The sequence below is a fragment of the Pseudophryne corroboree genome, chromosome 7 (assembly GCF_028390025.1).
Source record: "Pseudophryne corroboree isolate aPseCor3 chromosome 7, aPseCor3.hap2, whole genome shotgun sequence".
In the NCBI taxonomy this organism is placed as follows: Eukaryota; Metazoa; Chordata; class Amphibia; order Anura; family Myobatrachidae; genus Pseudophryne; species Pseudophryne corroboree.
The window spans coordinates 27453208-27475423 of record NC_086450.1 but is presented as its reverse complement, the minus strand read 5'-3'; the positions used below and the strand labels follow the sequence as shown (position 1 = coordinate 27475423).

General features: G+C 44.0%; 1 protein-coding gene across 2 annotated transcripts in view; it reads left to right on the top strand.

The window, feature by feature from the left end:
• The window catches only part of CFAP221 (cilia and flagella associated protein 221), a 202711-nt gene extending 186652 nt beyond the window's left edge, over positions 1 to 16059 (top strand). For both annotated transcript variants that reach the window (XM_063932818.1, XM_063932817.1), the window contains exon 24: positions 15815 to 16059. In XM_063932818.1, the coding sequence (XP_063788888.1) occupies positions 15815 to 15941 (127 nt within the window). In that variant the 3' untranslated portion in view covers positions 15942 to 16059. The remainder of the gene's footprint in view (positions 1 to 15814) is intronic.
• Positions 16060 to 22216: the final 6157 nt, after the last annotated feature.

The window sequence follows — 22216 nt, the reverse complement described above, 5'->3', positions numbered from 1 at the left end:
AATGAGAGTTATCAGACTTTGTTTTCAATATAAATTACACAGTATGCTTCACAGTACTGACCACTACTCTACTGAGTTTATAGTTCATTGGTAGTGCATTTGTTTTAAAAAATTTCATTATGAACATAAGGTGGTCAGTGATGGCATAGTGGTTACAGTCTCCTCCTGTAATGCGTGCATCCCGTGTTCAAATCCTGGCGAGACCAGAATTTTCCAGACAGATCTACACGGGGGAAGACACCCTCGGGGGTTTTAAATTGCCTGCTTGCAATGTGAGTCAAAGCTCGCTAAGGGTAGAACGGCCGCGGGTACCCTCTGTGCTTTATGCTCTGGTGCATCTGTGGTGGACCAACAGGGAGGTTCTGCGGACCTGTCTCTGCCTCCGTGGGCTCAAAATATGGGCAGATGTCTTGCTAATTTAACAATCCCTAAACAAGTTTGTAAACTCTGCCGGCAGTTTTTCTGCTACAACAAGGTCACAACCGTTGCCCGCTATAACTTTATGGGGGAGGAGTTAGAGTCATTCCCATTGGAGAATGGGGACGAAGACCCAGAGTGGGACGAAGTTTCGGTCTGGAAACATTATTGTTTTACTAGCTCAGGTGTTAGATTGCTGTTAGACACCATCCGTCAGACTCTTAATAACAGGGATATTTTAAAGGATCCCTGACTTAAGCCGGATTCTCGTTCCAAGTCCCTAAGAAATTAAAATTTCTATATCCTTTTACAGAAAACAGCCCAAAGGTAGACGCTCCGATTTCACTTTTAGCAAGAGCTACGGCTATTCCTTCGGTACAGTCGGTGACATTGAAAGATCCTACAGATAGGACGATTGAAGCAATGCCTAAATCTGTTTTCTTTACCACGATTCTAGCTGGCGTTTGGGTCCTCAGGGCCGCGGATGACTGACTAGCACAGGTCATATCTGGAATGCAGTCTGACGATCCATCGGAAGCCATTCAATTAGCAGAACATTTTTTGGAGGCTCTTACTTATGTGACTGAGGCCTTAATTGGTTCTGCTACGCTACACTCCCGTATTTCTGCCTTGACCGTGACAGCAAGACGGTCTCTTTGGCTTCGGGTTTGGAATGCCGATTTTGACTCTAAACAGACCATGTCGGCGGTACCCTTTGAAGGTGAGTTCTCTTTGGGTCGGAATCAAAGAAGATTATTCAGCTACTACAGGAGGGCAGGAGCCCCTTTCTTCCGGCTGTTCCTCCGAAACCGAATACTACAAGGGATTCGTTCCTTTCATATACAGGACAGAGGTAGTTCCATTCCTTTCGTGCTGTCTCCACGTATCCACGAAGACAGTTTCAGAGGTAGAAGTAAACCTACCGACAAACCTACTGCATGATGCCGGAGGGAGCAGTGACGGTTGGGACTCGGTTACTACAGTTCAAAGAAGTGTGGCTCCTGTCAAAACCAGATAGGTGGGTGACGGAGGTCATATCCAGAGGATATACGTTAGAGCTCGAGGAACCAGTCCCATATCGTGTGTTCTTCACTTCTCTTCCAAACGGTCCCTCCAGCCGTCGAGTTCTTCGTCATGCAACAGCCACTCTTCTACGAAATGAAGTAACATTTTTCTAGTTCCCGCTCAGCAGAGAGGTCGGGGATTTTACTCGTGGACAAACTGGACGGTTAGTTTCAACAAAAAAGCTCAAAATGGACGCTCTATTATCGTCGCCATGGAACCAGGGGGATATTTGGCTTCATTAGACATAAGACGCCTATCTGCTTGTTCCTATGTGTACGGGTCATCAATCTCTTAGATTTGCAGTCGGCCTTGACATTTTCAGTTTCAGGCTCTTCCCTTTGACCTAGCCACGGCTCCTCGGGTATTCACAAAGATCATAGACCATGCGGTGGCAGTTTTGCAGTGTCAGGGAGTCAACATTACTCTGTATTTGGATGATCTGTTGATCAGGGCACCGTCAGAGTTGATTCTTCACCAGAACTTGCGTCTCACAATAGAGACTCTACAGTCATTCGGATCAATAATAGATTGTCCAAAGTCATCTTGGCTTCCTTCCCAGAAGATAATGTTTATGGGACTCTTATTCGATACCAACAACAGAAAGTGTTTCTTTCTCATTCAGGACATACAGTCCAGAATTTGAACACTGCTGCATTTACAGTTCACAATTTGGCCTTGGGTGAGGGTCACCACAGACGTCAACCTCATAGGTCGGAGTACGGTTTTCAGACTCATCACTTTCAGGGACTCGGGGCCAGTCAAAGAGTCAAAGTTGCAGATCAACATCTTTGAGTTGAGGACGATCCGGTAGGCACTACTCCGGATTCAAACCAGAGTACAGGGTCATCCAGTGCGGATTCAGTCCGACACCGTCATGGCGGTTGCTTACATAAACAAGCAAGGAGACACTCGAAGCTGATCCGCCTTGACACGTTCAGATCTCATATGGGTTCCGGCCAGATCCGCGATTCACATGCCAGGAATCGAGACCTGGAAAGCGGATTTCTTAAGCCGTCACACGGTGCATCCGGGAGAGTAGGAACTTCACCGGGTGGTGTTTCTGACTCTAGTAGCCGGTCGGTGATACCCGATGTAGATCTGATGGCGTCTCGTCTCAACAATAAACTTCCTCTCTACGGGTCACGTACTCAGGACCCTCAAGCAATTCTAATAGATGCACTGACGGCACTGTGGCACTCTCAACTGGGATATATGCCAACATTTCCACTGGCTCCAGGTCTGCTTCAACGCATTCAGATTGAAGGTCTTCCAATCATTCTGGTGGCCCCAGATTGGCCAGGCTGACAGTGGTGCGCTCTTCTGCGCACTATGGTCATCAAGGAACCATTCCGACTCCCTCTGCATCCACATCTTATGATTCACGGACCATCTCACTACCCAGGTTGGATTGGCTGGTTTTCATTTAAAAAAAAAAAAAAAGTTTTATTCTCGTACTGTTGTGTAAATAATGATTCAGACTAGCAAGCAGCTGGCTTCTGAATTTGACCACAGAGTGTGACGTATTTACATTGCTTGGTGTAAACAGCGGGGTTTAACACCGGATTTGTTTAGAGTTCCTCGTCTGTTATTCTTCCTTCAGGAGAGTCTCAATAAGGGTCAGAGATTTTTTTTCATTAATGGGTCAGGTTTCTGCCTTGTCGGTTCTTTTTTCAAAAGAGACTGGATATCATTCCAGAGGTTCGGACGTTCCTTCAGGGGTTTCTGCGGATTTAGCCACCTTTTGTTCCTCCGGTTCTTCCCTGGGACTTTACCTTGGTCCTTATGTCTCTTCAAAAATCACCATTGAGCCTTTGGAATCTGTAGAATTGCGGTATCTAACGTTACTCTGTTGTCTTCCTATTAAAAATTACCTCCGCTAGATGAGTATCTGTATTGGCAGCTATTTTCTTGCAGACCACCCTTGTTGGTGTTTCATGATAATCGGGTGGTTCTGCGAACAAAACATTCCTTCAGAAGGTTGTGTCAGCGTTTCATCTAAATCAGGACATTGTCCACCCAGCGTTACTCTTTCTCCTTCCAGGGAGGATTCCCAGTTGACTTTTAGATGTGCTTAGGGCCTTACGGTTTTCTTTATCTTGTGCGGATTCTATCCGTCATACGGATGCTTTGTTGGTTTTTAATTGATGCATCCAAACAAGATTGGCCGACTTCCAAGTACACAGTGGCTCGTTGGGTAACTTCGACCAGCATATCAGTCTTCTGATGTTTCAGTTCCTGAATCAATCCGAGCTCCTTCGCCTCGAGCTGTTGGAGTTTCTTGGGCTGCTCGCAGGGGTGCACCTATTGAGCAGCTGTCAGACAGACAGCGACATGGTCGTCTGTGCATTCGTTTAAAAAGTTTTACCGTTTTCATACTTTCGGTTTGTAGACTGCCTTTGTTGGGCGTCACATTTTGCGGACGGCTATGCCATCTCCGTCTCCATCCTCTTATTTGCTTGCTTTGGGAAATCCCACAAGTAATGGCGCAGCGTCCCCCATATGGATGAAAGAGAAATAGGGATTTTTGTTTACTTACCGTAAAATCTCTTTCTCTGATTCCATCTGGGGGACGCTGCGATCCCTCCCAGATGTTTGTCTGGTTTAACCAGTTAATTTTTTTTGGTCTATCTCCTTTGGCTTGGCTAAACGTTAACTGAGGTACTAGCTAGGCAGGAAGGAGATGGGAGGGGTTAGAGGGGGGAGGAGTCAGGTTTTAATAGTTCTGTGCCAAACTCCACAACCACACACCTCTAACCCACAAGTAATGGCGCAGCGTCCCCCAGATGGAATCAGAGAAAGAGATTTTACGGTAAGTAAACAAAAATCCCTATTTCTATATGTTTTAAAAAATCTGGCCAGTTTAAAAAAACAACAATAACAAAAACAATAATAACACATTCACAATTAGATACTCTGCTCAGTGCGATGAGATAAACAGTTAAATACAGATGGATCACACTTTTTCCTTTTGATGTTGCAAGGAAACCAGCCTCAGGATTGATACATAATTACTCATTCAGCTTATGCTTAGAGCCTTTCAGGTTTTGTAACTGTGTTGAGAAATAATTTTTATACACAGTTTCTTATTCAGAATGTAGACTAATATTCACAAGTCCACGCTCTTATAGATTGCAAAAAAAACTTAACTTTCAGATGCATTGATCCATGTGTACTATCTCAGTAGCTGTTCCTTTTCACTTGGAAAGTATGGATGATTTTAATACACAGCAGCGATGAATAGGTTGCTTGTAAGTTAACGTGCAAAGCCAAAGTATGAGCTTCATTCACGGCAATAAAGAGTTTTTACAGCTCAGCTGATGTTTTTAAAGCTGATTAAATACATAGCATCGACCACTTAATTGCTCATAGATTAGCAAATGGACATATGGGAGCTTTACTCCAAACGGTGATAGAAACTTTTTCTGCACCTCAGCTGATTTTATAACATGGCCATGTTTTATAAAGATAGTTACCACATAACCTCCTGGGTTCAAGTCCTTTTCACTCCCGGCTCTGGTGCTCGAATGCCTTTATAAGAGCCTTATCCGGAGGTCTTTGGATGTTTCCCAGCGTAATGAGGCAGATTCGTGGTGTAGTTCTCATAGGTAAGTAGGAACCAAACGATGAGACGCGTTTCTCCGCCTACAACACTCAGCGGCTTCCTCAGTCAGATATTTTAAACTCTGCCGCTCTGCTCGTTTTTATCCCTGGCATCTCTCGAGTGCGCCTGCGTGCACTGCCTGCGCTCCAAGCCTCATTTGCCGTCTCACGGCTGTGGATCGTTTGGCTGGGCTAGCACAGTGTGCTCAATCACGCTCCAGATTCCATTTGCTATACGGACATTTATCAGCTGTTAGTAGGACTCATTTGTGTCCTCACGCGTATTTCAGTCCATAGAACTTATAATAAGGCTTTTGCTCATAACGGGTTGTAGTATTTATAAACATCTCATATAGACAATTAAATGCCGGTACTCAGAGCAGAGTCTTGATAAATTTTAAACCAAAAAATTAAAAGATATATATATAAAAATATACATAGAAATAACTATAAGACCCATTCTCTAGCTAAACTCATATACACTAGAGAGTTAAAATTAAAAAAGGAGGGGGGCACGACATATACCAATATAGTACTATTTATTATTGATTTATTTATTATCAGTATATATATTTCGTTTTATCAATCATTTTCTAGTATTGGATGCATTATTTTAAGACACTCTTTGCAACATATTTTTCATCTAGATCTTCATACTGTATTCAATACCATATACACTGTATTATAATATTTAGATCTATTTAACAAATCCAGAGTAAATATAACTAATATCAGGGATATTTCTCATCTATATAGATCTCTGTCTAGCATAACACACTAGGAACACTACATTTACATATACATATAGGATAGACACACACATAACATGTGTATAATACATCAGTACTACCCTTCTATCATAATTGGTACTACCACATATAGCCTGCCTACTGCTTATTTCATGGGCTCTATCCCCCCATTTAACAGATGTTACATAATAAATCATATCACCATGTTCTAACTGATATGATTCAACTCAACCGTAACATTTAGGCCATCAGGGACTAACGTGGCTAATCTAAATATCCAATATGCTTCTCTACGACATAGGGTATTAAACCTGTCTCCCCCACGTGCAGTGCATCTAATATGTTCAATACCCAGTACTTTAATATTGCTGGGTGTATAGAGATCACAGTGTGCAGTGTGGTTGGACAGAGGGTGTGTTCGCACGTTTTTGTTTATATTTCTCCAGTGCTCCATAAATCTAGTATGGAGCATCCTGGTTGTGCGCCCCACATATTGTTTGCCACAACCACACTAGACAACATAAATCACAAACTTAGATCTACAGTTTATGAAACTTTTTATTTGAAATTTTTCCCCACTCTGGTTTGAAGCAAATTCGGTAGTTTTTCTATCCGTATGTATACACGTATTACACGTGGAGCTCCCACATTTGTGAAAGCCTGAGGGTCTAATGGGTATCCAAGTATTCCCTACCTGTGTATGCTCTAACTTCCTCTGATTAAAATGACTAGTAGTTAATCTTTGTTTCAGATTGTCCGACTTCCTAAAGACTATTTTCCCCTCAAGGTTAACTGTCTTTCTAAGTACTATATCCAGCTTCAAAAGTTCAGAGTTCTTTTTGATTATTTTTTTAATATCATGTGAATAATTATTAAACTTTGTTATGAATAAAGATGATCTATCTTCCTTAACCCCATTTACTATATCCATCTTTTTATGTATAGGTTTTAAGTTCTTTCTCTCCATACTCAGCAATGCACTTCTTTCCATTCCTTCCACTTCCCTCAAGGCCTTAATTAGAACTTCTTTGGGATAACCTTGTTCTAAAAATGAATCAAACAATTGATCCACTTGCTTTTTGTATAGTTCTTGTGTTGAGCAGTTACGCCGGATTCTAATAAATTGCCCCTTCGGAATATTTACTTTCCATGTTTTTGCATGAGAACTTTTAAAGTTCAAATATCTGCTTTGATCTACCGGCTTAATGAAGGTTTCCGTTATAATTTCTCCTCCCACCGTTGACAATGCAATATCCAGAAAACTAATTCTGGTCCTATTTTGACTACATGTGAATTTCAGACCATATTTATTTTGGTTTAGTCTGTGAAATAACGTGTCAATTGATTGTGAGTCCCCATCCCAAATAATAAATAAATCATCAATAAATCTGCCGTAGAGGACGAGACTCACGCCGAACCCTCCCCCCCACACATGCTCCTCCTCAAACCTCCCCATGTATAGGTTGGCAAAGCTCGGCGCGAATCTCGTCCCCATCGCAGTCCCCCATGTCTGCAAATAAACCTTGGTGTCAAACAAAAAATAGTTGTGTTTCAAAATAAAATCAATAGAATCTAAGACAAAACCACGTAGGGAGACAGGCATCTCCAAATCTCCATCCAAATAAAATTTCACTGCCTCTATTCCCTGATCGTGTGGAATATTGGAATAGAGGGCCTCTACATCACAAGTTATAAATGAGTACCCCTCTTTCCATTCAACACCTCTAATTAAGTTTAAGAAATGCTTAGTATCTTTAATATACGACTTCAGCTTCCCCACGTGGCTTTGTAAATAACTATCAACAAAAAAAGATAAATTATTCGTAAGTGACCCAACACCAGAAATTATGGGACGACCTGGGGGTGAGGTAAGTGACTTGTGAATTTTGGGTAAATAATAAAAGGTGGGAGTGACAGGATGTGTATTATAAAGAAACTTAAACGTGTCATTTGATATTACACCTCCACACAGAGCATCGTCAAGCAGATTTCTAAGTTCCCTTTGATATTGGGCGGAGGGATTGTGATCCAAACGGACATAGAACAGACTATTGCCCAGCTGTTTATGGGCTTCAATTAAATAGTCCTCCACGTCTAGGATCACAATTCCCCCGCCCTTATCAGCCGGCTTAATTATTATATTTACATCAGAATAGAGAGTTTTAAGGGCTTTTCTCTCTCCCATCTGTAAATTATCCCTCAGATTCCCTTTGTCCGCCTTCTCACATAGTTTCCTGAATTGTTCCAAGGTACTGTTATAGAAGCTCTCGATATAAGGACCCTTATATTGGAGAGGATAAAATTCTGATTTTTCTTTAAATTTGTTTAACCTCCCTATATCATATAATTTTAATTCAGAATGTGCTCGTTCGCCACAATCATCTTGGAGATCTTCCAATATATCCAATGCCTCTTGATCCTCCACATCTAGTACAATAGGAGTACCACAGGTGTTGGATTTTTTTCAAGGCTTTTAGGGCAAAATACCGTTTACAGCTTAAAGTTCGAACATATTTGTTCAAATCTACAAAGAGGGTAAACAAATTTGGCCTGCTTGCAGGAGCAAAATTCAAACCTTTCTCCAGGAGTCTCAATTCCTCCCCAGTTAATTTCCTTGAGGATAGATTAAAGACCCCTTTATTTCTCTCCTGGGTCTCATCTACCGAATACATTTATTTTTTTGTGGGATTTTCCCCTCCCTCCTCTCGATCCCCTTGATCTTTTTCTCTTGTTCTTTTTAGTTGGCCCCTTGTATTTTCCCAAAATGACACTTGGCGCTTCTCTAAAAAAGATCTATTATAGGGAGATTCTACATCATCATCTGTCTCTGATTTCCTATACATATTTCTATTTCTATTTCTCCACCTTGGAGTCTCTTGATCTTGATCTGATTCCTGGGAGAGGGGTTCGAATCTGTTTCTGTTCTCATATCTCCCTTCAAATCTATTTCTATTTTCATATCTCACTTCCTGTCTAGGATTCCTTGTTTTCTGAAAATGGGGTTTACTTTCTCTGAACCTGTTTTTGACATACCTATTTGATGTATTCTGCTGTCTACCAGTATTCCTTTGCGGGGTATTGAAGCCTTTATTTTTCTTATTATATCGATAGACCTCTCCTTTTTCATAATCTATTCTATCTCTATTAATTTTCTGCTCTTTTCTGTATATAAGAGTCTGTTCAAACTCCTCAATTTTTTTGTTTACTTTTAGATCTCTATTTTTATACTCTGGATGTGCCTCAAAATCCTTCAACAAGTTTTGTGTCTGTTCTATTTCGACCTGTAGGTTCTGGACTTTTTCCTCTCTATATTTAATCAACAATTTCATAAGGTTCTTAGAACATGCATCCAAGATTTGATTCCAGTCATTGGTGAATTTAGGATCCTCTCCAAAGGTTGAATTTTTTAGAATTCTCAAGCCTCTTGGGATTATGGGGGTCATTCCGAGTTGTTCGCTCGGTATTTTTTTCTCGCAACGGAGCGATTAGTCGCTAATGCGCATGCGCAATGCCCGCAGTGCGACTGCGCCAAGTAAATTTGCTATGCAGTTAGGTATTTTACTCACGGTATTACGAGGTTTTTTCTTAGTTCTGGTGATCGTAATGTGATTGACAGGAAGTGGGTGTTTCTGGGCGGAAACAGGCCGTTTTACGGGTGTGTGCGAAAAAACGCTACCGTTTCTGGGAAAAACGCGGGAGTGGCTGGAGAAACGGAGGAGTGTCTGGGCGAACGCTGGGTGTGTTTGTGACGTCAAACCAGGAACGACAAGCACTGAACTGATCGCAGATGCCGAGTAAGTGTGGAGCTACTCAGAAACTGCTAAGAAGTGTCTATTCGCTATTTTGCTAATCTTTCGTTCGCAATTTTGATAAGCTAAGATTCACTCCCAGTAGGCGGCGGCTTAGCGTGTGCAAAGCTGCTAAAAGCAGCTTGCGAGCGAACAACTCGGAATGACCCCCCATATCACCATCTAAATATTTTTGGAGAGTCACCTGATCCCACCAATGCCTAGTTTCAGCAGTGCACAGGTTCTCTAATTTATTAAATAACCTATGTATATCACCGCCTTCATTATCTTTAATGATCTCACTTGGTCTGTTTCCTGCCCCTTTAAGGTACATGTTTCTCCTCTCCATTCTATCAGTTAAACATTTCAATGTCGTCATCTTAAATTACCAATACACTGCCTGGGATGAGAACGTTTTCTTATAAAACAACAAACAAAAAAGAAGGCACAACAAAGTGACCCCCTGGCGCTGATTAGTAATTTACAATTAATGCGTATATATGTCTTATAGTGTTTTTAACCCTTTAAACTTCATTCGCTTTAAAGAATCTAAAAGCAGCTCACTGTAAATAAAGGGGGCTTCTCTACCCCCTTACCACAATACTCTTAGAAAAAAGAACAGAAGCGCTAATAGATTCCTTGTTAAAAGAATTTTTATTTTTATTTTTTATAGCTATTACTAAATAGCTCCTTGGCTTACCTATATATCTAATTACACATTAAAAAGTTTTACTTTCTGTATGTTTTAAAAAATCTGGCCAGTTTAAAAAAACAACAATAACAAAAACAATAATAACACATTCACAATTAGATACTCTGCTCAGTGCGATGAGATAAACAGTTAAATACAGATGGATCACACTTTTTCCTTTTGATGTTGCAAGGTAACCAGCCTCAGGATTGATACATAATTACTCATTCAGCTTATGCTTAGAGCCTTTCAGGTTTTGTAACTGTGTTGAGAAATAATTTTTATACACAGTTTCTTATCCAGAATGTAGACTAATATTCACAAGTCCACGCTCTTATAGATTGCAAAAAAATCTTAACTTTCAGATGCATTGATCCATGTGTACAATCTCAGTAGCTGTTCCTTTTCACTTGGAAAGTATGGATGATTTTAATACACAGCAGCGATGAATAGGTTGCTTGTAAGTTAACGTGCAAAGCCAAAGTATGAGCTTCATTCACGGCAATAAAGAGTTTTTACAGCTCAGCTGATGTTTTTAAAGCTGTTTAAATACATAGCATCGACCACTTAATTGCTCATAGATTAGCAAATGGACATATGGGAGCTTTACTCCAAACGGTGATAGAAACTTTTTCTGCACCTCAGCTGATTTTATAACATGGCCATGTTTTATAAAGATAGTTACCACATAACCTCCTGGGTTCAAGTCCTTTTCACTCCCGGCTCTGGTGCTCGAATGCCTTTGTTAGAGCCTTATCCGGAGGTCTTTGGATGTTTCCCAGCGTAATGAGGCAGATTCGTGGTGTAGTTCTCATAGGTAAGTAGGAACCAAACGATGAGACGCGTTTCTCCGCCTACAACACTCAGCGGTTTCCTCAGTCAGATATTTTAAACTATGCCGCTCTGCTCGTTTTTATCCCCGGCATCTCTCGAGTGCGCCTGCGTGCACTGCCTGCGCTCCAAGCCTCATTTGCCGTCTCACGGCTGTGGATCGTTTGGCTGGGCTAGCACAGTGTGCTCAATCACGCTCCAGATTCCATTGCTATACGGACATTTATCAGCTGTTAGTAGGACTCATTTGTGTCCTCACACGTATTTCAGTCCATAGAACTTCTAATAAGGCTTTTGCTCATAACGGGTTGTAGTATTTATAAACATCTCATATAGACAATTAAATGCCGGTACTCAGAGCAGAGTCTTGATAAATTTTAAACCAAAAAATGAAAAGATATATATATATAAAAATATACATAGAAATAACTATAAGACCCATTCTCTAGCTAAACTCATATACACTAGAGAGTTCAAATTAAAAAAGGAGGAGGGCACGACATATACCAATATAGTACTATTTATTATTGATTTATTTATTATCAGTATATATATTTTGTTTTATCAATAATTTTCTAGTATTGGATGCATTATTTTAAGACACTCTTTGCAACATATTTTTCATCTAGATCTTCATACTGTATTCAATACCATATACACTGCATTATAATATTTAGATCTATTTAACAAATCCAGAGTAAATATATATACAAACTAATATCAGGGTTATTTCTCATCTATATAGATCTCTGTCTAGCATAACACACTAGGAACACTACATTTACATATACATATAGGATAGACACACACATAACATGTGTATAATACATCAGTACTACCCTTCTATGATAATTGGTGCTACCACATATAGCCTGCTTACTGCTTATTTCATGGGCTCTATCCCCCCATTTAACAGATGTTACATAATAAATCATATCACCATGTTCTAACTGATATGATTCAACTCAACCGTATCATTTAGGCCATCAGGGACTAACGTGGCTAATCTAAATATCCAATATGCTTCTCTACGACATAGGGTATTAAACCTGTCTCCCCCACGTGCAGTGCATCTAATATGTTCAATACCCAGTACTTTAATATTGCTGGGTGTATAGAGATCACAATGTGCAGTGTGGTTGGACAGAGGGTGTGTTCGCACGTTTTTGTTTATATTTCTCCAGTGCTCCATAAATCTAGTATGGAGCATCCTGGTTGTGCGCCCCACATATTGTTTGCCACAACCACACTGGACAACATAAATCACAAACTTAGATCTACAGTTTATGAAACTTTTTATTTGAACTTTTTCCCCACTCTGGTTTGAAGCAAATTCGGTAGTTTTTCTATCCGTATGTATAGTATACACGTATTACACGTGGAGCTCCCACATTTGTGAAAGCCTGAGGGTCTAATGGGTATCCAAGTATTCCCTACCTGTGTATGCTCTAACTTCCTCTGATTAAAATGACTAGTAGTTAATCTTTGTTTCAGATTGTCCAACTTCCTAAAGACTACTTTCCCCTCAAGGTTAACTGTCTTTCTAAGTACTATATCCAGCTTCAAAAGTTCAGAGTTCTTTTTGATTATTTTTTTAATATCATGTGAATAATTATTAAACTTTGTTATGAATAAAGATGATCTATCTTCCTTAACCCCATTTACTATATCCATCTTTTTATGTATAGGTTTTAAGTTCTTTCTCTCCATACTCAGCAATGCACTTCTTTCCATTCCTTCCACTTCCCTCAAGGCCTTAATTAGAACTTCTTTGGGATAACCTTGTTCTAAAAATGAATCAAACAATTGATCCACTTGCTTTTTGTATAGTTCTTGTGTTGAGCATTTTAAAATTAACTCTCTAGTGTATATGAGTTTAGCTAGAGAATGGGTCTTATAGTTATTTCTATGTATATTTTTAGATATATATCTTTTCATTTTTTGGTTTAAAATTTATCAAGACTCTGCTCTGAGTACCGGCATTTAATTGTCTATATGAGATGTTTATAAATACTACAACCCGTTATGAGCAAAAGCCTTATTATAAGTTCTATGGACTGAAATACGTGTGAGGACACAAATGAGTCCTACTAACAGCTGATAAATGTCCGTATAGCAATGGAATCTGGAGCGTGATTGAGCACACTGTGCTAGCCCAGCCAAACGATCCACAGCCGTGAGACGGCAAATGAGGCTTGGAGCGCAGGCAGTGCACGCAGGCGCACTCGAGAGATGCCGGGGATAAAAACGAGCAGAGCGGCAGAGTTTAAAATATCTGACTGAGGAAGCCGCTGAGTGTTGTAGGCGGAGAAACGCGTCTCATCGTTTGGTTCCTACTTACCTATGAGAACTACACCACGAATCTGCCTCATTACGCTGGGAAACATCCAAAGACCTCCGGATAAGGCTCTTATAAAGGCATTCGAGCACCAGAGTCGGGAGTGAAAAGGACTTGAACCCAGGAGGTTATGTGGTAACTATCTTTATAAAACATGGCCATGTTATAAAATCAGCTGAGGTGCAGAAAAAGTTTCTATCACCGTTTGGAGTAAAGCTCCAATATGTCCATTTGCTAATCTATGAGCAATTAAGTGGTCGATGCTATGTATTTAATCAGCTTTAAAAACATCAGCTGAGCTGTAAAAACTCTTTATTGCCGTGAATGAAGCTCATACTTTGGCTTTGCACGTTAACTTACAAGCAACCTATTCATTGCTGCTGTGTATTAAAATCATCCATACTTTCCAAGTGAAAAGGAACAGCTACTGAGATTGTACACATGGATCAATGCATCTGAAAGTTAAGATTTTTTTGCAGTCTATAAGAGCGTGGACTTGTGAATATTAGTCTACATTCTGGATAAGAAACTGTGTATAAAAATTATTTCTCAACACAGTTACAAAACCTGAAAGGCTCTAAGCATAAACTGAATGAGTAATTATGTATCAATCCTGAGGCTGGTTACCTTGCAACATCAAAAGGAAAAAGTGTGATCCATCTGTATTTAACTGTTTATCTCATCGCACTGAGCAGAGTATCTAATTGTGAATGTGTTATTATTGTTTTTGTTATTGTTGTTTTTTTAAACTGGACAGATTTTTTAAAACATATAGAAAGTAAAACTTTTTAATGTATAATTAGATATATAGGTAAGCCAAGGAGCTATTTAGTAATAGCTATAAAAAATAAAAATAAAAATTCTTTTAACAAGGAATCTATTAGCGCTTCTGTTCTTTTTTCTAATCTCTACTCTGCTTCACGTCTCTGCATTGTAGTGACATACAGTAGTTCCCAGATCCAGCCATAGGACAGAAAGAGCACCTACACACCCCACGTTCCATTACACACAGGCGGCATCCCCCCAGTAACGGCAGCCACTGATGAGTTTGGGGGGGGGGGGGGGGGGGGGAGGCTTTTATAATGCTAGAATTCCATGGAATTGGAGCAGAATTTGCTATATGATATTACACTGGGCCTGATTATTCAGCGATGTTCATTAATGCATTCGCAGCTGGCAATGTGTATGCAGCGGATGTGCAAAACTACACTAATCCCCTGCAGCCGCCTGGAAGTTTATTGAGGTGCCCACCGGCGGCTTTGCAGATCCAAGCAGCTGCATACAAACACGCAGTGGCGGTTGCAGATCCTTCCATAATGGCCCTATGGTCGCGCAGAATGGTCACGCAGATCTGAGACGCTGGTGCCGTATTTTCTGCATACGGGATCGCAGTTGTAGAGGCACGTCCTGAAAATAGTTGCATTTTTGACGCCACTCCCCATTTCCTCCCCAAAATGCTCCCTAACGGTCTAATCACTTTGCAAAGAATTCCTCGCCATGGATGACTTCAATAATGTATATTGGCGCATGCGCAGTCAGCCGGTAATCGTGCATGCGCTGTGAATATTGGCATTTATACTTCTCTGAATCAGGCCCACTGCTTGGATCAAGGATTTTGGGGAAAAAGAAACAGTGTATAAATCTCGGAAGCAACGCGGTAGATACGGAATTGTCCTCCTCCAGGTCACTTAGCTACAGTTTGTGCTGAGATCCCCGTAATCTACGCTGCAGGTTCCTCTCTGCGGCATTTGTCATCACTCCGATCGGTAGCCCACTGTATTGTTGTGAGGCTGAGCGTTGTGAGCCATTGTAATGGTGTTTGTACATGATATATATTATATATACAGTAGGTTGCCTCCATCAGCATCACTCACAGTATGTAGAGGCCATTCCCACCGTTGTATCACCTCATACACTATAATCTCACTTGCTGCAAATCTGGATGTTGGTGATCACGAATATAAATGATTCCCATTTGTCCCACGGTGTATGACAGCACAAGGCCACCGTACCTCCGCTCAGTTACATATTAATCACATGGTGAAATACCAGGAAAGGGAACTCTGGACAGGCGACAGGTTATTGATCATTTATTATCAATGTCACACTGAGACGTGTTTATCGTGACGCAGTGGGTGGGAGCGGTACAGTAAGTACATTAAGGTGTCACATGAACAATGAAACAAGGCCACCGGGGCTAGACTACTAAATTATGCTTAGATAAGGGTCACAGTGGCATGGGATTAAAGGGTTAACACCTTATTAGCGCTCAGGGCCGCCTCACAGGGCCTGGGACACAGAACTTAAATATTTACTACTTTTGTGTCCTCTATAGTTCCCCCAGCGAGAAGCTGACGGAGTCGCCTGTTCCGGCCGAGGGTAACACACTGGCGGATAAGGTGCTGGGGCACCTGGAACAGATGAAGCTCCTGTTACATAATAAGAAGCTGATATTAAACTGAGAGATACATTATATCTAATATAGAATTATGTTTGTGCCAGTAACGTCTCTATATACTTAAAGGTGAACAATTACAATACAAGAATGTTATGTAAATTATAAATTACATTTCTTTATAACAGTGTATCAGTTTGTTTATATTTCCCACCTACGTTCCGTTGGGTTCAGTATATTTTATTGACATTAATAATGTCTGCATTTTCGCAACGTGACATGCCTGCAGTGTTCACATTGACCACGTCAACGTTCATCGACACTGATGAAATGTCGACATAAAATGTCAGCATAATTAGATTGTCAACAGAACAATCCTGGTAACGGTCTAGTGTTAGTTCACCTGGCTCCAGCGGTGTATCCCAGGTCTGGCGGTCAGATGATGGTGACTTCTGGTTGTTCCTGCGGCAGTGTCGGCACGGAGTATCACTAATGGCTAACTCTAACCCCCCCCCCCTTCTGTAGCTTAAGCCTAACCCTCCAGTCCATGCTGTATGGCGACATGTTGGCATTGTGATGTCGACAAGATTGTAAATGTCGACACAGTCCCACTCACCAACCCCCCTCATTTCTCCTTCATCCACTAGGGGACACTGGAGCGCAGTTACAATGGGGAGATAGTAGGCAGTAACTGGGAGCTGGCACTTAAAAACTCAAACACTGTGGCTAGCTCCTCCCCTACTATGTCCCCCCTCCAAACCAGTCTTATTTTAGTGCCCAAGGGAGATGGTCACTCTTGGGTTTTCTCTTAAGAATTATTTTTTTTTCTTCTTCTTCTTTCTTCACAGAGTGGCAGCTCTGCCACCGCCAGTCTGCACCGCGGGAGGCTGCCAGCGGGGTCCCATCACAGCTGCGTGCGGCTCGGGGTGGGCCCCGGCTGAAGGAGACACTGAGCTCTCCGGAGCTGGCCGGACACCGCTGCGTGCGGCACATCGGGGCCGCTCCGTCGGCAGAAGATTCCGGCAGCACGGCAGCGGTAAGCATGAGCGGCCGGACAACGCTGCATGCTGCGCGTGTCGGGGCCGCCCCACGGAGAGCAGCACAGCAGCGCTGTACTTTATTTGAGGTGGCTATTATTTTATTTTTTTATATTTTTATTTAACATGTGGCTCACACAGTAAGTTATTTTTTTTCTAACAAGCTGCTCCCCCTGCTCTTAGGTTGGTCCCAGCAGCCGCGGCTCGCTCCCCCCGCTCGGATCCCCGCTCAGCGCGGCTCACAGAGCCGGCACGGGCATCCCGCTGGAGGCGCACAGCAAGTTTGAATTTGGCGCCTTTACGGAGGGGGCGGAGCTTAGTCCCGCTCTGCTCCGCCGGGCACAGCGCTCGCTGGCGGCCATTTTCCGAGTAGCTTGCAGGAGACCGTAGGGCTGCTGTGGCTGCGCTCCTTCCTGCTTCCTCCTCCCTCCCTCCCTTTCTGCCTATTGCTGTGTTTGTGTGGGGGAGGGTGACAGGTGCTTGGTGCTTCTATGGCAGGCAAAGGCTCCAAGGCAGCACAAAAACAGGGACACCTTTTATGCGAGGATGGTGGGTCAGAGCCATCTGCTCAGCCCTCATCAGAACCCCAGAGCACCCCTGCATGGGCAGCACAGCTCACAGAGGTTATGTCCCTGCTGACTAGGGAACTGAAGGCCTCTCGGGAAGATAGAGAGGCGACCCGGTACCGACAGCTTGTCCCGGTACTGGAGCAAGAACCAGCATGGGCTGTTTCCCTGGCAAAATCAGTTGAAGGGCTCTCTAGGGCTGTAATCCCTTCCCAGCCCCGTCCTTTAGTCCCCCCACACAGGCTTCTAAAAAGAGATTGCTAGCCTCTGTGTTGCAGGAATCTGACGATGATATGCCTCAGTTAGATGAGGCGGTGGTAGATCTACAAGATACTGATGACGATCAGGTGTACGAGGACTCTGAACCAGTAGATCAGGGTATTGAGGCTCTTATTACTGCTATTCGCTCAGTATTACAGGTGGAGGAGATGGAGCAGGACGCCTTACGCCCTTCAAGGTTTGGCACCAACCAATGCTTGCCGGTGACTTTTCCAGTTTCGGAGGAGCTAGATGCACTCATAACGGCAGCCTGGAAACATCCAGACGCAAAGTTTCAGGTATCAAGAAAAATGTTGTCTTCCTATCCTTTTCCCGCAGATAGCAGGACGCATTATGAGACCTCTCCGATTGTGGATCCTTCGGTGTCTCATCTGTCCAAGAAGACGGTTCTACCGGTTCCTGGAGCGACTTCGCTTAAGGAGGCGTCGGACAGGAAGTTGGAATCCACCTTGAAGACTATTTACTCGGCGGCGGGGGTATTACATCGCCCGGCGCAGGTAGATTGTTGGGTTAACAAGGCGATGGAAGCTTGGGCGGAGCAATTGTCCTCTGGTATTCGGGACGATTTGCCGGCAGATCAGCTGATACAGTTGGCAGAACACATCCGTGAATCAGCCCTTTATCTTGGCGAGGCTTCCAAGGACATCTGTATTCTCGGTGCTAGGATTTCCGCTTTAGCAATTTCGGCCCGCAGAGCTTTCTGGCTGCGGCAGTGGCAAGCAGATACGGAGTCCAAACGAGCAGCAGAAGCGTTGCCCTTTACGGGAGAGGTCCTGTTCAGTAAGGGTCTGGATGCCTGGATTTCTCAGGCCACCGGAGGTAAGTCGACTTATCTTCCTTCTGCTGCTGCAGCCCCTCGCAGGCCAAATAGGGGTCCCTCCTTTCGATCCTTTCATGCCCCTTCCAGGTTTCGAGGCCAGGCCAGGGGAGGAGCTTCCGTCTCGCGTGGCCATAGGGGTAGAGGCAGAAGCAGAGGTTCCACAGCCTCAACCCAGTCAGAGGTTAAGTCCTCCACCACTACCACCGCATGACGGGCTTCCCTCCCACCTGGGAGACCATAGGGTGGGAGCTCGTCTGTGGGACTTCAGGGAAGTCTGGGTACAGTCCTGTCCAGATGCTTGGGTCAGGGATCTCATCACTTGCGGTTACAAGCTCGATTTTCAAACCCAACCGCCCCAGCGTTTTTTTACCACGGGTTTACCAGTTTCCGACGACAGAAGAGTTGCCTTACAGGCAGCGGTCCAGAAGCTTCTATCCGCAAAGGTACTGATCCCTGTTCCCGCTCATCATCGGAAACAGGGCTATTACTCACGATCTGCTCATGAAGGCGCGCTCGGCAGAGCTGTTACTTCAGAATATCCGGATAACGCAGGACCTTCTGATTCGGCATGGGTGGATCCTGAACTTCCCAAAGTCTCACTTATGCCCCTCACAACAGTTGCTGTTTTTGGGGATGATTCTTAACACGGTCCGTCAGAAGGTTTTCCTTCCTCGGACAAGATCCTGTCTCTGCAGTCGCTGGTAAGGTCGGTACTTCGACACTGCCGGGTGTCAGTGTATCTGTGCATTCGTCTTCTAGGAAAGATGGTAGCAGCGTTCGAAGCTCTTCCGTACGGTCGCTTCCACTCTCGACCGTTTCAGCTGTGTCTTCTACATCAGTGGTCAGGATCTCATCTGTTCCTTCATCAGCGGGTGATGCTATCTCCAAAGGCAAGGTCGTCGCTTCTCTGGTGGCTCCAGTCAGCTCATCTATTGGAAGGAAGGCGGTTCGGAGTGTGGGATTGGACTCTCCTCACCACGGACGCAAGTCTGTGAGGCTGGGGGGCAGTGACCCTCGAACATCGGTTTCAGGGGCGCTGGTCGATCCACGAATCTGCTCTCCCCATAAACATTCTCGAATTACGGTATAAAACGCCCTACTTCAGGCACATCACCTGTTGCACGGTCGAGCGGTCAGAGTTCAGTCCGACAACGCCACGACGGTAGCGTACATCAACCGTCAAGGCGGCACTCGCAGCCGTGCGGCAATGAGGGAGGTCACCAACATACTTCTCTGGGCGGAGGAGTATGCTCTGTCCTTCTCGGCGATATTCATTCCAGGAGTGGACAATTGGGAAGCCGATTATCTCAGCCGACAGGACATGCACCCGGGAGAGTGGTCACTCCATTCCCAGGTGTTTTGGCAGTTGGTCCGCCGGTGGGGAAAACCACAGATCGACCTCATGGCGTCCCGCCTGAACCATTAGCTGCCTTTTTATTACTCTCGAATGAGGGACCCGGCGGCGGCGGGTGTGGATTCCCTCACGGCTCCTTGGAATTTCCAGTTCGTTTACCTCTTTCATCCTTTCCCGCTGTTGCCTCGGTTCTGCAACACATCAAGAGAGAAAACGCTCTGGTCCTCCTGGTGGCTCCGGATTGGCCACGCAGGGCTTGGTACTCCACCCTACACCTGTTGTCCGTGGCCGAGCCTTGGTCCCTGCCAGTACGGGAAGATCTACTACAACAGGGTCCTTTTCTTTATCCAGACTTACGCAGGCTACGTTTGACGGCGTGGCTGTTGAGAAGGCCATCTTGAAAAGGAAGGGGATTCCTTGTACGGCTATACCCACTATGCTTCGGGCTAGAAAGTCAGTCACATCATCTCACTACTACCGTATTTGGAAGGCCTATGTGGCCTGGTGTGAACGTCGAGAGTATTCTACTTCAGTTTTTCGCTTAGCCCGCCTTCTCAGTTTTTTGCAGGCGGGTTTCTCGGCAGGCTTAAGACTGGATTCACTAAAGGTGCAGGTCTCTGCTCTATCTGTTTTCTTCCAGAAGAAGTTAGCCTTGCTGCCGGAAGTTCAAACTTTCTTTCAGGGGGATCTACAAATACAGCCTCCCTTTCGCCCTCTGACAGCACCATGGGATCTAAATCTGGTCCTCTCTTTTCTGCAATCTTCGTTGTTTGAGCCTCTGGAGTCAGTGGAGATAAAATATCTCACCTGGAAGGTGATTCTTCTCCTGGCTCTCGCTTTGGCCAGACGGGTGTCGGAACTTGGGGCTCTCTCTTGTCGACCTCCTTACCTGGTGTTTCATGCTGATAGGGCCGAGCTCCGTACTCGCATGTCTTTTTTGTCTAAGGTGGTGTCCTATTTTTACATCAATCAGCCACTTGTGGTTCTGGCCCTCTCGGTGGACTCTCCAGATTTGAGATCATTGGACGTGGTTAGGGCGCTCAAGATCTATGTGGATAGGACTTCGGCTATTCGGAAGTCCGACTCCTTATTTGTTCTATACGATGTTGCCCGCCGTGGTTGGCCGGGCTTCTAAGCAGACTTTGTCACGATGGATTCGGCTGACCATCAGATAAGCTTATTTGACAGCTTCTCTGGAACCTCCGTCTTCAATTTCAGCGCACTCTACGCGCTCTGTGGGGCCTTCGTGGGTGGCTGCCCGCGGGGTCTCCATGACTACTTTGTCGGGCGGCTACTTGGTCGGGCCGACATACTTTTGTCAAATTCTACAGGTTTGACGCTCTTGCGGCCTCTGCATCACAGTTTGGCCGAGCAGTTTTACAGGACTCTCAGCACTCTCCCGCCCGTCTTGGGAGCTCTGGGACGTCCCCATTGTAACTGCTGTCCAGTGCCCCCTAGTGGATGAAGGAGAAATCAGGATTTTGGTACTTACCAATAAATCCCTTTCTCCGATTCCACAGGGGCCACTGGACGCCCACCCAGCGCTGTTTTCTCCTTTTTTCGCTTAACGGTTTGCAGATCACTATGTGACTGCTTGTTTGGTTCAGGTTAACCTTTTGTTAGGATAGGTTCCAAGTTTGTTTCATGTTATCCTGGTTTACATGGCTTTGTTAACCTCCTCTACTTTAATGTTAGTTTATTCCAGCTCTCCTCGGGCACAGTTTTACGTAGACTGGCTTGGAGGGGGGAGGAGCTAGCCACAGTGTTTGAGTTTTAAAGTGCCAGCTCCCAGTTACTGCCTACTATCTCCCCATTGTAACTGCGCTCCAGTGTCCCCTGTGGAATCTGAGAAAGGGATTTATCGGTAAGTACCAAAATCCTGATTCGTGTCACTGACCATGTCTCCGCATGTAGGAGCAGTGACCCCATCCAGGTAGATAATACCAACGTCATAGGGTGGAAAACTGCCAGTACTTCTTCTGCCACACTGCAGAGACGTTAAACAATGGAAATCTATACTGGCATTCGGCAAACACAGATACAGGACCAGTGGTCACAGTCACACACAATAAGGTTCAAGTTGCTGATAAGAGTGAGAATCTCTGCAGTCACTAGTTACAGTTCTCACCTGCGGAGACCGATGGGAGCTTTCTTCTAGTTACTGATCACTCACTGCTACTGCAACTTCCAAATCCGCGCAGATACGTTTAACCCCTTCCCGTGTACCAGCACGACTCTCTGTAGGTGGGGCAGGGGAATACTCTGTCATTTTAGGCTGCTGTTGAA